At 46.6% G+C, this 14,208-nt stretch overlaps 1 protein-coding gene across 10 annotated transcripts in view; it reads left to right on the forward strand.

Annotated features, from left to right (window-relative positions):
* FHL2 (four and a half LIM domains 2) overlaps nucleotides 1-14,208 on the forward strand; it is a 77,306-nt gene that overhangs the window by 37,228 nt on the left and 25,870 nt on the right. For 2 of the 10 annotated variants that reach the window (XM_025353583.1, XM_025353592.1), the window contains exons 1-2: nucleotides 1,678-2,347; nucleotides 4,465-4,515. The exons of 2 other annotated variants lie outside the window; for them this stretch is intronic. In XM_025353583.1, the coding sequence (XP_025209368.1) occupies nucleotides 2,093-2,347; nucleotides 4,465-4,515 (306 nt within the window). In that variant the 5' untranslated portion in view covers nucleotides 1,678-2,092. Of the gene's footprint in view, nucleotides 1-1,529; nucleotides 2,348-4,464; nucleotides 4,516-10,828; nucleotides 10,950-14,208 lie in introns of those variants that run through there. 6 more of the 10 variants (XM_025353591.1, XM_025353585.1, XM_025353587.1 and 3 more) reach the window with 5 other exon arrangements.

Raw genomic sequence — 14,208 nt, forward strand, 5'->3', positions numbered from 1 at the left:
AAAATAAATTATTCATTAATACTAGAAAATATCCTGTCAGTGTCATATTTTCCCAGATTGTCTCATAAAAATTGATTTTCTACTAGTTTATTCTTTGATTAGAATCCAATAAGATCCAAAAAAACAAAAAACAAAAAGAATCCAATAATATCCATACATTGCAGTTGGCTAAGTCTTTTTTTAATCTATTGGTTTCTCCCTCCATCTCTCTTCTTTTTCTTTGTGCATTGTTGTTGTAGAAACTAGGTATGTTTGCTTCCAGAGTCTGGATTTTACTGATCCTATCAAATTACCACAGGGTCATTTAAAATGTTCTGCTACCCATTAGGTCAAAAATGAAACACAAAATTAAATCGCAGAATTTCTTAATAATAAAACAACATCGCTGAAACTATGTGGCACAGCTAAAGCAGTTATTAGAAGAAAAATAACAGAACTAAATAAATCTATCAGTAAAAAAAGCAAAGTTAAATGGATTACACCCATAAGTCAGAAAGCTTAAAAAAATCGAAATGTAAGACAAGAGGAAATCGAAAGAAGATAAATGCAGAATTAATGTTTCATCATTTTAGGACTCGTTTTTACAAATTGCAGCTTAAGGCTCACCATTTGAGAACTAGGAGACCATTTCCTAATATGTAACGATAGCGACAACACAGCTAGGTAGGTGTCAGGGGCTGGGAGCCTTTTCTACACAAACTTTACTCTGAATTTCAAAATACTAGCCTGCCTTGACACTTAGCGGAAATTCAGGTAGGGTGGCCTTAACTCAGGTTCTTCAGGGAAGTGTCCTGTTTCAGGGACACCGTGGGGTGGGGTTAGGGGACGGCTGTATTCCGCACATCTAGTTCTGGCTGGGCTTATGGCAAGTCTCAGTCCTCTGGAGTCACCTGAGTGACTGAGGGATGAGAGGCATTTCTGATCCCGTAATATACCTACATGGTTTTGCCATCTACCGGACTCCAGTTCAAATCTCAGCTGGCACAGTTACCTTTCACGTGGCCTTGAGCAAATCTCTCTGAGCTGAACTTTCCTCACCATAAATCTGGTAAAAATCTTTATCTTAAGGAAGTGTGGATCAAATGAGATACCAGGTGGAGCTAGTGCTCATAGAGTGGAAGCTAAGGTGATGAAACCCTTGATTCTCAAGTTCTGTGATTCCATGATGGAGATCCATGAGGGCTACCAGATGGGGAGTATCAACTAAAAGAAAGCAATCACGGAGTTCTTCCTGCCTTCTCTGGAGGATGTATTCCTATGAGCTGCCCTGAATGTTAAAAATAATACACCTGCCCCCAAAGTGCCTAGGACGCCTTTGTTGTCCACCTGCTCATCATCCATCGGTTTCTGCAAGTGGACCAGTTACCTGCTCAGGAGCAAACGTTTCTATCACGATGCACCCTCTCCCAGGGATGGGCTCAGCCTGTGCTCTCCCTGCGACAATGCTGAACAGTGCCATCTGTCCCTACCCAGCGTCAGCCTCACTCAGAGGGCACAGGCTTGGAGTGTGGGAGGCACGCTCCCAGCTCACTTTGCTTTTCCCGCCCTGGAGGGGAATCCAGGATGTCTAACTAGTCTTCTGGCCCCGAGAGGGAGAGGTGGGGATAGGACCTTCCTTTAGTCCCCTCCCTAGTGGAACGAACGATTCTTTACGGTCATCTGTGGGGTTCTTTTCGTAAAGAAGCATCTGCAGGGTAAGAAGGAAAAAAATCCACCGTGCAAATACATCCCAGGCACATGCCTCCTGAGAAGTGGCCCCCTCCTCCCTCCGCCGCCCCTGGCACCTCCTCGGGCTTCGCCAGCTTCCTGCTCCTGGGAGCAGGCAGAGATCCCGGCGTGGGCAGACCCCTGCCACTGGCGTCCAGGCCCCGTCCGAAACTCACGCCCACGTCGGAGGAGACTCTCGGGATAACCACGGTGCCCCCAAGACCCGGAGGGCAAGAAGAAAGAGCCCTGGCAAACAAAGGGCACGGGCCGGGAGCGCCGCAGCCCGGGGCAGGGGCACGGCGACCGCTAGGCCAGGGGGCGCCCGCCCCCAGCGCCCCACGCCCGGTGCCAGCGAGCCGAGGCGTGCATCTCCTTATATGGTCAAATGACACGGAGGGGGTTCTCGAGGGCGGGAGCCGCGCAGCGCTCCACTCGGCCGGCAGCGGAGCCGCAGCCACCAGCCACCCGCGCCCGCCCGCGCCGTCCGGGAGTCCCCGGGCCGCTGCGGCGCCGTGAGTACCTCCAGCTCCCTGCGCCCCGGAGGGAGGCCGAGGGGCTTAGCCACCAGGACTCGGAAGAAGGGGCCGAATCCGGTGCGAGACCCGGGGAGAGGGGAGCAGATCCGGAGTTGGGGAGACCGGTGAGTGGAGAGGAGAGCTGTGGGTCGGAGAAGACCACTGGGAGAGGGGAGCCGAACCGTGCGGAGAGAAGCCGGGAGAAAGGAAATGAGCTGTAGGGTAGACCCGGGAGAGGGGAGCAGATCCCTGGGGGCTGGGAGTGGGGAGACCACGGGAAGAGGGGAGCGGAGCAATGAGAGGGGGCTAGACCCTGGGGGCGCTGGAGCTCAGAGGAGCCCACGGACCCATCCCCAGAGGGGGGATTACAGCCCAAGTCCTCACCAGGTGGGGCACCGCCATGCGGGCAGGGGCTTGGCTAGCCTGGGTAAAGGCTGGCCGCGGGTCCCAGCCGGCGGCTGCGGGGAGGTAACGCTGTCCCCTTGCTTCAAGGCCCGACTCCGAAGCCGGTTGTCCTGGCACGGTGGTCTGCGCGGGGGTGTCCGGGCTATTTCCCTTCAGTAGAAATAAGTGGAGCTTGCAGTGTGACCTCACTCCTTGACTCGTGTAGACATTTAATAACTGAACCATTCGGTTAAAAAAAAAAAGGCGTATTTTAAATGAAAAAGATTCTAAGTTTTTCTTAAGTTGCACTCGTGTGATATCTTAGCATACTAGAAATTGAGGGAAGAAAATACTGTTTTTCTGATTTTAAATGAATCAATCATATTTACTTTCATATCCCCAGTCAGGTTTTAATTGGAAGTAGGCTAACCCCGTTAGCTGAAATGTGTAGCTGGCCTCCAAGCGGCAGTGAACTTAGACAGCACTGAACTTAAGGCCCGCACTCCCTTCCACATATTTTGGAAGGTAATAAATCACAATTTGGGCTTAGAATCAGGAGAACTGTCTTCAAAACACAACTCCAAATACATCTCACATTTTTGGTGCTGACTCTACTAACGAATGTTTTATAATAATATATTAAAGAAAAGAGGTTTTGCACTATCCTGAAGATGTTTTAGACAAAAAAAAAATTTGCAGCAAGTCTTAGAAGTACAGGAATTCCTAGTCTATCAATTTAATTTTAATAAAATCAAACTCAAAGAACATTTCATTGTGCATTTATATAAAATTTTTTCAAGTGTTACTGGATTTAGATCACCCTCCAATTTAGAAGATCATCAATTGATACATAGAATTGTGTTTTCATGGTGTTTATTAGCCTGCCATGGTTTAAAATGCGTTTACACCATCATATGTCGATGAAGGCTAATGATGGGCTTACTAAAGACCAGAAACTGTTCTGGGCACATAGATTCTGTCTCATTTTAGCTCACGGTCTCACAAATAGCCACAGGCAGATGCGGTAGGCTAGAGGATGCGGGGGACTGCATCTAGGCTGCCTAAATTTACATCCGGGTCCCTCAACCTGTGCAGCCTGGGCCAAATCACTTCATCTCGTGGTGTCTCTGTTTCCTTCACTGGGAAACAGTGACAACGATGTTGTCTCTTTGGCAGGGTTGTTAAAAAGTCTGGACACCATAGACAGTGTGTACATATTTGATAGCCTCATTTTTACAGGTAAAGACACTGAAAACAGAGATCAAAGTAACTTTAACTCAGGGTTTCCCAGGCTGTAAATGGTAGCCCTGAGATCTGACCCCAGGCAGCTTAACTTGAGAACCTGAGTTCTAACCACTAAACACACCACGGGAGGAACATTTGAATATATATATTTTTTAACATTTGACTATTTCTATGAGGCCTTATGCTGCATTCTTTGACCCAAGATTGCGTGTTAAGCCACTTCCAGTACTGAAAGATATTTAAATTGCAGTCAAAAACACCCAGTAGAATATTGCACACACACACACAAAAATCAGACTAGATAGCAGGAGTTTACTCCCGTCCTGTGCTGAGGGCCAGTTATTCAGCCCCTGTGACTCAGGCAGCTTCCTTTGTCAGCACCGGGGCCTGAGTTGGTAAAGTTGGTAAGCGGCTCTCTGACTCAGATGCCCTGAGGTAAAAAGTTCCTTGAGCCTGGGTGAATGGAAATGTCAGACATTGGGTTCTTCTGTGCGGTTTTATTATGAGAATTTGATCAAAGCCACATTTATTAAGTGTCCATCTCAGGTTGCGTCATACTGAAGTCGCTTCCTCAAGATGACCATCTGAAACAAAATGCATGTGCTTTCTCTAGGGGCTGAGAACTGTGTCTTCCTGGAGACTAGGCTGGCATTTTGACTTTGGGGTGAGTCAAATGAATTTCCTCTGTCATCCTAAATTGTGGATTTCAGTTTTAGCTCCCGTGATGATTACTTTCATGTGTCAACTTGACTGGGCCATGTGGTGCCCAAACATTCGGTCATATGTTCTGGGTGTGTCTGTGAGGGTGTTTTTGGATAGGATTGACATATGAATGGGTAGACCGAGTCAAGCTGGCTGCTCTCCATAATGTGAGTGGGCCTCCTCCAAACAGTTGAAGGCCTGAATAGAACGAAAAGACTGAGTAAGAGGGAAGCCCCGCTGCCGGACTGCTTGAGCTGGGACATTGGTCCTTTCCACCTTTGGACTCACATTGAAACATCGGCTCTTCTTGGGTCTATAGAGGCTGCTGTTTTCAGACTGCAGCTTGCACCATCGGCTCTCCTGGGTCTCCAGCCTGCTGACTGCGGGTCTTGGGACTTTTTCACCTTCGTACTTGCGTGAGATAAATCATTGCAACAAATCTCTCTATGTACATCTCTTGTTGGTTCTATTTCTCTAGAAAACCCTGACTACTACAGCTCTCTGGTAGCATCTACTTAAATATTCTCCCCACCAGCTGTCATTCTCCCTTTCTTAAAGATTTGATCACTACTTTGCTCCTGGGAGTCTTGGCTTTCCTCTTGCTGTAAAACATGCTCTCTGCATGGGAATGTCACAAGGGGTCTGGAGCAGCATCTGGTCTCCCGGGTCCATCCCAGTGCTTGTGGGTGGTGTCTTGCCTGGTGTGAACTCAGACTTCACACACATCCTCAGCCTTCGTGACCCATGCCTTTACTGCCCTGATTCTGTCTGCGGCTTCAAGATCCTCCAGGTGTACAGTCCTGAGTGAGAGGAGGGATGTCTGTGGCAGAAGCAGCTGCCCTTTTTTCATGGGTGAACAGAATTAATGCCAGAATGTTCTTGCAGTATATAAATATGGAGCTTGTCAGTCAACAAGGAAATAGACCTGTCTGTTTGGGTTAATACAACTTTCGGAGGCAGGGAAAAGCAGGCAGGCAATGAATGAAGCAGAAGGAAGCGTGCAAGCCTCTCGGGACACAGCCCTGTTGCAGTGTGCCAGAGAAACCCCACAGAGCCGCAGGACTGCAGTGAGAAGGAGGTGGCCAGTCATTCATGGAAGCTGCTGGACACCAAGGGAAAGGCCAGCATGGGAGTAGGGGTCATAGGCACCTCAGATGGCTGGGAGAGTGAAGAGTGAGCCACACTTGGGAGGTGAGGGGAGACCCCTGCCATGAAAAAGAGTGGGTGGTTTTCATTTTGTAGGTGTAGAAGTGTTCGTAACTCACTGAGGGAAGGCATGGTAGAGCCATAGCATGCAGGATGGAGTCACCCTCGGTCCCCACACTGGTGTGATTGACGGACCCGAGGCCACCCGCCATTCTAGCCTGTGCAGCTATGGTTGACCTGCATGGCTGCAATTGACGTGTTTTGAGATTAAACGACAAGATGGGATCTTAAAGGTGTTTAAATTATTTGGAGCTAGAACGAGACTGGAACTCATTCCTAGACTGTGTGTTTTATCTCAGCTTCCCGGTGCCTCACGTAGCACATGGGAAACAGTGGTTACTCAACACATTCTTGTTGGCTGGATTCAAAAGCCTGAATGACATCAGAACAAGTGTAACTCCTCTTGTAGTCATGGACTTCAGATCAGAAATTTGATATTTATTGTTTTCCCATTTCTTTTTAGTAATCAATATTCAAAAGACAATTCAGAAGACAGCAGTTTACCTTATTCAAACATTGCCTCACACAGAACCACCAGAGATGAATGGAGATGTTTATTTATTTATTTTTAAGTTGGAAGTTACCAGTTTATGTAAACTATAATACACCTCTGACACCTGCCTGTACATGCATGTAGTAAAGGCTCATTAAATTAATCCGTAAATATATTATACAGTGGTAAGCTAGTCAATTTTATACCTTACAAACCAAGATTGTTTAAAATCCAACAATTTAAAAATAGATTTCCAGTGGATGCTAGATGACTTTTTTTCTTTCTTTCCTTCTTTTTTTTTTTCAGGGTTTCACTATGTTGCTCAGGCTGGAGTGCAGTAGCTTTTCACAGATGCTATCATAGCTCACTATAGCCTCAAACCCCTGGGCTCAAGCAGTCCTCCTGCCTCAGCCTCCCAGGTAGCTAAGACTGCAGGCACACACCACCATATCCAACTGATATAATTTTTTGTTTGTTTGTTTGTGGAGACCGGGTCTTACACTATGGCCCAGGCTGGAGTATAGTGGCAGCACTACAGCTCACTGCAGCCTCGAACTCTTGGGCTCAAGTGATCCTCTTTCTTTAGGAACTCCAAGGCTTGATCCGTTATTCTAGTTTATAAAACAGCAACTTTCCTTGACATGATGGCCCTCTCCATTTCATCAGAATTTCTGTTTAAAACAAATCGTTTGGCTAGACAAATGACGAGTGTTGGGGGTGAGCAGTTTTTGTGTGTAGACACTCCCATCCATAGGAAAACAAAATGGTGCAGGGTATTCTTTGAGCACATTTCCAGGTGTGAGAGTCCCGTGCCTTTGAATGGAGGATCTTTGATTATAGGCAACACGTGTCTGTAGAACATCAGGGCCTTGTGCTGACACCTGGAGCCCCTGTTGGGGATCTGTGCGTTCTTCCCAAAGTGGGTAAGACTCCCAGCTGGCTTTTTGCTTCTTGACCTGGCCAGGCTGCATCCTGGACTGTGCAGCTGTGTGTTCACATGGGATTGGAGTCCAAACACAACAAGAAGAGTTCTATCCGCTGCGGAAGCAGCAGCTTATCTGGAAGAAGGGACGAGGGCAGCGATGGAAGCTCATGATGTCATATGCCAAACCACATTACATGTTGGGTTTGCTATGCAGGGTGGATTGTTCACATAATATGTTCCTAATTTTTCATGCTTGATTTTTGCCTGTATGTTTGTACTCCGACATGTTTGCATTCACTCACCCGTCCATTCATTTGTTCATGCATTCCACAAGTATTCACAAAGCCCGTGGTCCTATGTGTGTTCCCTGCTGGTGAGGTCTCAGCGACAGGTAGTGGCACCCTTCCCAATGCTTACGGTTGGCAGAGGACAGGGAAATTGCATGAAAACATGACACTTTTATAATATATTTTTTTAAAGAGCCCACATAGACCAGTTTTCCTAATTGGCTCTGGAAAGCTCTGGTTGATTATTGATAGGCAATTGAATGTCCCATGCGGATCCCCGGTGGCATCTAAAGATCCAGAGACTGACTTACCGAAGCTGCTTTTGCATGTGTTGAAGGGCTGCATGCAGGAAGAACTTGGGAACATTCATAGATTTCTCCTTAGGAAATGACTACATTAGAGGAACCTCCTGCAGCAGGGTTGATAGGGAGAAGCACTTCGGGTTTCAAAGGGGAAGGAGAAAATGGGCCCACTGGGGTCAGATGAAAGTAGGTAGCCAATAAAAGGTGCATTGAAAAGGATGCTTAAATAGACTTCTTTTGCTAATCTGACCTCTTCAGGCTTAACCTGTAGGGATCTGCTAGGCTCCTGGAACTCCAAGGCCTGAGCCAGCAAGCCAAGCGAGGCTGTCTATCATGGCAGCCCTTCCTTTGATTGAAATCTTTCTGGTTAAAAAAAAAAAAAAATTAGCTGGGTGTGGTGGGACACGCCTGTAATCGCAGCTACTTGGGAGGCTGAGAAAGAGAATCGCTTGAACCTGGCAGGTGGAGGTTGAAGTGAGCTGAGATCGGGCCACTGCACTCCAGCCTGGGTGACAGAGTGACACTGTCTCAAAAAAACAAACAAAGAGCTTTCTGGCATGTGGGGTCCTTGCCTCTCTTCCGCCTCATTTCATTTACCCGCCTCCTTCCTTTCTTTGTCCTGTCACTACTCCTCTCCCCTTCCCTTTACTCTTTCTGTTTTCCTTTTCCCATTATGTTCCCCTAGCTTTGACACTTTCCCCACTCATACTTTGTTTTACAGTTTTTGAATCTGAAAATTTAAAAAATAGATCACATTGATAAGCTTGTGAACTTTTAAAATTAGTATGAATTGTTAGTAGGAGCTGTGCATTGTCGCTTCCTGGCCCTCTGAACCTTTATTCTTACATGCTTTTTATTTATTTATTTTTTGAGACATGGTCTGTGTCACCATGAGGCTGTTTCCTTGAGGTGGGAGAGCAGGGGTGCTATCGTGGCTCACTGCAGCCTCGACCTCCTGGGCTCATGCCTCCTGAGTAGTGGGGACTACAAGTGCATGCCACCACACCCGGCAAATAGTTGGTGTTTTTTGTAGAGATAGGATTTCTCCATGTTGCCCAGGCTGGTCTTGAACTCCTGGGCTCAAATGATATGTCTGCCTCAGTCTCCCAAAGTACTGGAACTACAGGCATGAGCCCCTGTACACAACCTATTCTTATATCTGAGTCAAAGCTGGGCTGGTGAGAGACTCAGAGATCAAGGCCTTCCCTGGGCCATCCCCAGACCTCCGAGCTGCACCTGGCACCTGCCTCAACCATGGCAGTTCCCTTGACCTGGAGTCAAGCCTGTACCCTAAGATCCACCTTTTTCAAATACCCTGTTCAGGGCCGAAGGGGTAATGACATCATGGAATGATTTAGCTTGGTGAGGAATAAGAACTCCAGGAAACTGTGATTTGGAATTTGATTCAATGAAATAACAAGAAGGGGTGGCACCTTATGTTTGGGTATCTCCCTGCAAGCTGTTGCTGGATGCTTTTAGCATTCCTGTGTACCAGCTAAGGGGCAGGAATTATTGATAACCTGTCAGGAGGGATGAAGAGTTCAGAGAGAGTAAATGGATTGTACACAATTAGGTTAATAAGTCCTTATAGAACCAAGATGTCCTACTTTTATTTGAAGAAATGATTCAGAAATGGACTGTGATACCCTGATACGTTTTTTAGAAGTCATTGCCCCCCGTCTTGCATAGTAAAGGCAGGCTTCCATGCAGTAAACTTTCACTGGGCTGTCCGTCACCCCACTGCCTGCTTGGCACACCCAAGTCCATGAACAAGGCGCCCAGGCCCTCATTGCCTTGGCTGTTGACTGGGTCTTCCATCTTCCTGAGCTCTCTGCCTACCCTACTCTGTCTCTCATTTCTCTGGCTTTGCCTACTCCACCCCGTGACCTGACCTGCCGTATCACCTGGCTGACCTGTTCCCAGCACAGATAGCATCTCCCCTGGGATGCCTGCCTGCTCTCTCAGCGGCTCCTCCTCTGCGTGCCCATCATACCTGTGCACCTCCAGCACGCACTGAGTACGGGGCTTGGTAGTCTGTTTGGTATATATCTCTTTTCCTCACCAGATGACAAGTTCCTTGAGGGGAGGGGCCTGCATCTTAGTCATCTTTGTATCTTCAGCACTTTTCGTGACATTAGACACATAGTTCCAGCTCAACCAATGTTTATTCAATGAATGAAGGAGCAATCAGGTATTTATGGGATTTAAAAAAATGCAAGTGACTGACGCCTGTAATCCTAGCACTTTGGGAGGCCAAGGCGGGTGGATCACCTGAGGTCAGGAGTTTGAGACCAGCCTGGCCAACATGGTGAAACTCCGTTTCTACTAAAACAAAACAAAACAAAAAAAAAAATTAGCTGGGTGTGGTGGCGCGTGCCCATAATCTCAGCAACCAGGGAGGCTGAGGCAGGAGAATTACTGAAACCTGGGAAGTGGAGGCTGCAGTGAGCCGAGATCATGCCACTGCACTCCAGCCTGGGTGACAGAACAAGACTCTGTTTCAATAAAAAAAAAAAAAAAAGCAAGTTATAGGAGATTTCTAATATAGGACTATAGTTATACTTTTAAACACGTTGTAATAGAAGGGAAGCTTTGAGCTTGCTTATTAGCTCACGGATTGTTTTCTGACGCTCAGGGTTTGTGCAGTTTGTAACTGTGTGGACCTCCTTCAGGGGCCTGCTTTCACACAGTGCATCCTGCTGTGCTCCTAGGTTCCTGCAGGTGCCCATTTTATGCTCTGTCCTGTTGGTTGGAGTAGAAATGCTCTCTGCTCATTGTAGAACTCTACTGACCTCTTAGAAGATGAGGAACAAGTTGGAAGAGGGATCCACCCACTCTCAGAAAGAATTCTGTAGAATTAGAAGCTGAACCACAGGGCCAGGTGCCTCCTCCCAGGTGGACCCACTGAGCAGATAGCAGCTGCTACTGTTCCTGCTGGGAGCTGGTATCACTGATGATGACATTCATCATGATGACATTCATAACCTGAGTCATACTTTGAGCAAATGTAGAACCCTACTTATTTTTAGAGTTTATTTCCTTAGATTTTTTTTTTTTTTGAGATGGAGTCTCGCTGTGTTGCCCAGGCTGGAGTGTAGTGGCATGATCTCAGCTCACTGCAAGCTCTGCCTCTGGGTTCACGCCATTCTCCTGCCTCAGCCTCCCAAGTAGCTGGGACTACAGGCGCCCGCCACCACGCCCAGCTAATTTTTTTTGTATTTTTAGTAGAGACGGGGTTTCACCGTGTTAGCCAAGATGGTCTCAATCTCCTGACCTTGTGATTTGCCCGCCTTGGCCTCCCAAAGTGCTGGGATTACAGGCGTGAGCCACCGTGCCTGGCCAGATTTTTTTTTTTTTTTCTGTCCTGGTCCTGTAGATTCGGAGGAGGTGAAAAACACACATCAGGTTATGAGCATCATGATCATGATTATTACCTCAGAGGAAAACAGATGCACCCCTTTCACCAGCTGCCAACAGAATTGGAGCTCTGCAGAGATTGACAGAGGGTGTAGACTGTCTCCCTTCCCTAGCAGGGCTGGTGCTTGTCCTGACCCACACAGACGGCCTTTCAAGTTAGATTGGGAGTTCATTTTCTCTAAGTCAGATGGCTATTTGAGAAAGCTCAGTGGGCCCTCCTTTTCATAAATATGCCTGGGCTTCAGTTTTTCCATCCATAGAATGAGGAAGTTGTCATAGAGAATCTAGGGATTTGTTTCCAGCTTTTACAATTCCACAATGTATAGTTCTCTGTCCTTTCATGGTTCTTATTTCAAATTCCCAAGTTATTATTCTTATGTTTGTGGGCACAGAATGGGCCATGAGCCTCTTGTCCCACAGCTAAATCGCACCCTTTATCGGAAAAATATATATGTTGGAAAAGCAGCTCTCAATTGCAATGAAATAAATGACAGGCACTTTCAAGGCCAATCACTGAACAATTACAGGAAAGCATTGAATCTTGTGCCAGCATGGCTGCTCCAACCCGAGATGGCCGCGGTACAAAGGATATTTATACGTTGGGTTTCAGAACAATAATTCAAGTGCTCAAGAGCCTCATCTTGTGATGTTATCACAAGAATGTCCAGGCAATGTTTTCTTTAACTCCAGGAAGAGTGATTTAGAAGGATGGATCTTGCCACATGTGTCCAGCTGCGTATTTATTGCTCTTGGAAGAGAATTATTCTGTAAACACAGAAATATCCAAGAATGGATGCTTGAAAGATGATCTTTTCCTTGCTTACAGTTGTCAGGACCGTGTATATGCAATAGTACAAAATTAATAAACTCTATCAAATTTCCTGTAATCATAAACCAGGCAGCAATATTTTATTTGCATCAGAAGGTCTGATTCTGGGATTTCACTCTCCTATCGTTTGAAGACTGCAAATTGAACCAAGTTTTCTTAGAGCCTGTGAACTCTTGCTCACAGTTACATAGCCAACCAGTCTACTTATTTTTTTTTTTTTTTTTTTTTTTTTTTGAGACGGAGTCTCACTCTGTCACCCAGGCTGGAGTGCAGAGGTGCCATTATCAGCTCACTGCAACCTCCACTTCCTGGGTTCAAACGATTCTCCTGCCTTAGCCTCGTGAGTAGCTGGCATTACAGGCATGCACCACCACGCCCGGCTAATTTGGTTTTTGTTTTGTTTTTTGTATTTTTAGTAGAGACAGGGTTTCACCATGTTGGCCAGACTGGTCTCGAGCTCCCGACCTCAGGTGATCCACCAGTCTTGGCGTCCCAAAGTGCTGGGAATACAGGCGTGAGTGACCGCACCCGGCCCAGTGTACCTATTTAACAACAGAGAAAACTTTCTACTTTTAGGAAATGGAATATTGCCATTTATTCCTGAAGAAACTTGTCTGTTTTTAATGCCCTATGGACGTTTCTCCACACCAGCTATTCCTGTGGTAGGTGTTTTCTCTCCAGGATCATTCTGACATGATTTTATAGGAATGGTCATAAGAGAAGGGCCCATCCCTTCCTGCTTATGCACACCGTGTATTCATCCTAGGAAAAGTGCAGTGTGCCGGGCATGAAGACGACTTTTTTTTAACCTTTATTTTCGGTTCGGGGTATATGTGCAGGTTTGTTATATAGGTAAACTGTTGTCACAGGGGTTTGTTGTACCTATTATTTCATCACCCAGGTATTAATCCTAGTACCCAAGTGTTATCTTTTCTGCTCCTCTCTCTCCTCCCACCCTCCCTCTCTGCTCAGGTAGACCCCAGTGCCTGTTGTTCACCTCTTTGTGTTCATGTGTTCCCTCATTTAGCCCCCACTCATAAGTGAGAACATGCAGTATTTGGCTTTCTGTTCGTGCATTAGTTTGCCAAGGAAAATGGCCTCCAGCTGCATCCGCGTTCCCACAAAAGACATGATCTCATTCTTTTTTATGGCTGCATAGTGTTTCATCATGTATATGTACCACGTTTTCTTTATCCAATCTGTCATTGCTGGGCATTTAGGTCGATTCCATGTCATCGGTATTGTGAAAAGTGATGCAATGAACATTCCTGTACATGTGTCTTTATGGTAGAATGATTCGTATTTCTCTAGGTGTATACCCAGTAATGGGATTGCTGGGTCAAATGGTAGTTCTGTTTGTAGCTCTTGGAGGAATCTCCATACTGCTTTCCACAGTGGTTGAACTAATTTACACTCCCACGCACAGTGTATAAATGTTCCCTTTTCTCCGCAACCTCGCCAGTGTCTTGTTCCTGTTGAAAGGGCTTGAAGTGTTGCCCAGAGAGCCACTGACTGCAGCCACTGCATTTCTGACTATTCCATATCGTTGTTTTGGGAAGTGAATCTTTCCCTTTATCCTGCTCTCAGGATACCTGGGCAGCCGCAGGATGATCTTTCCCATAGGGAGCAATGATTCATCCTCAGGGACTTTGGCAGTTTCTCTTGTGCAAGGTCAGCTTGCACTCCCAATGCAAGGGTAATAGTGGCCTCATTGCATCTAATCTCAGGTTTCCCAGGTCAGATCTCCCTCCCTTTTGCCGCTGTGATTTCTTCCTATTCAAATCATGAATCATAAAGAGGAGCTCATGGAAAATCTTTTTATAGAAATGGACATATTATTTCTATGCCTGCCTTTCTATTTTGGGGGCAGGGAGAAGGGGAAGATGCAAGGCTGGGTCACAGCCGGACAGGATGGGGGCTCTGGTGCCAGCCCTTACCTGTATTTAAAACTGAGATAGCTTTTTCTGACACAGTAAAAAATAATTCGTGCTTTTCAAGAAGTGGAATGTGACCAGGTGTGGTGGCTCACGCCTGTAATCTCAGCACTTTGCTAGACGAGGCGGGCAGATCACCTGAGGTCAGGAGTTTGAGACCAGCCTGGCCAACATGGTAAAAGCCTGTCTCTACTAAAAATATAAAAATTAGCTGGGTGTGGTGGCAGGCACCTGTAATCTCAGCTACTCGGGAGGCTGAGGC

Source organism: Theropithecus gelada, chromosome 13, assembly GCF_003255815.1.
Source record: "Theropithecus gelada isolate Dixy chromosome 13, Tgel_1.0, whole genome shotgun sequence".
In the NCBI taxonomy this organism is placed as follows: domain Eukaryota; kingdom Metazoa; phylum Chordata; class Mammalia; order Primates; family Cercopithecidae; genus Theropithecus; species Theropithecus gelada.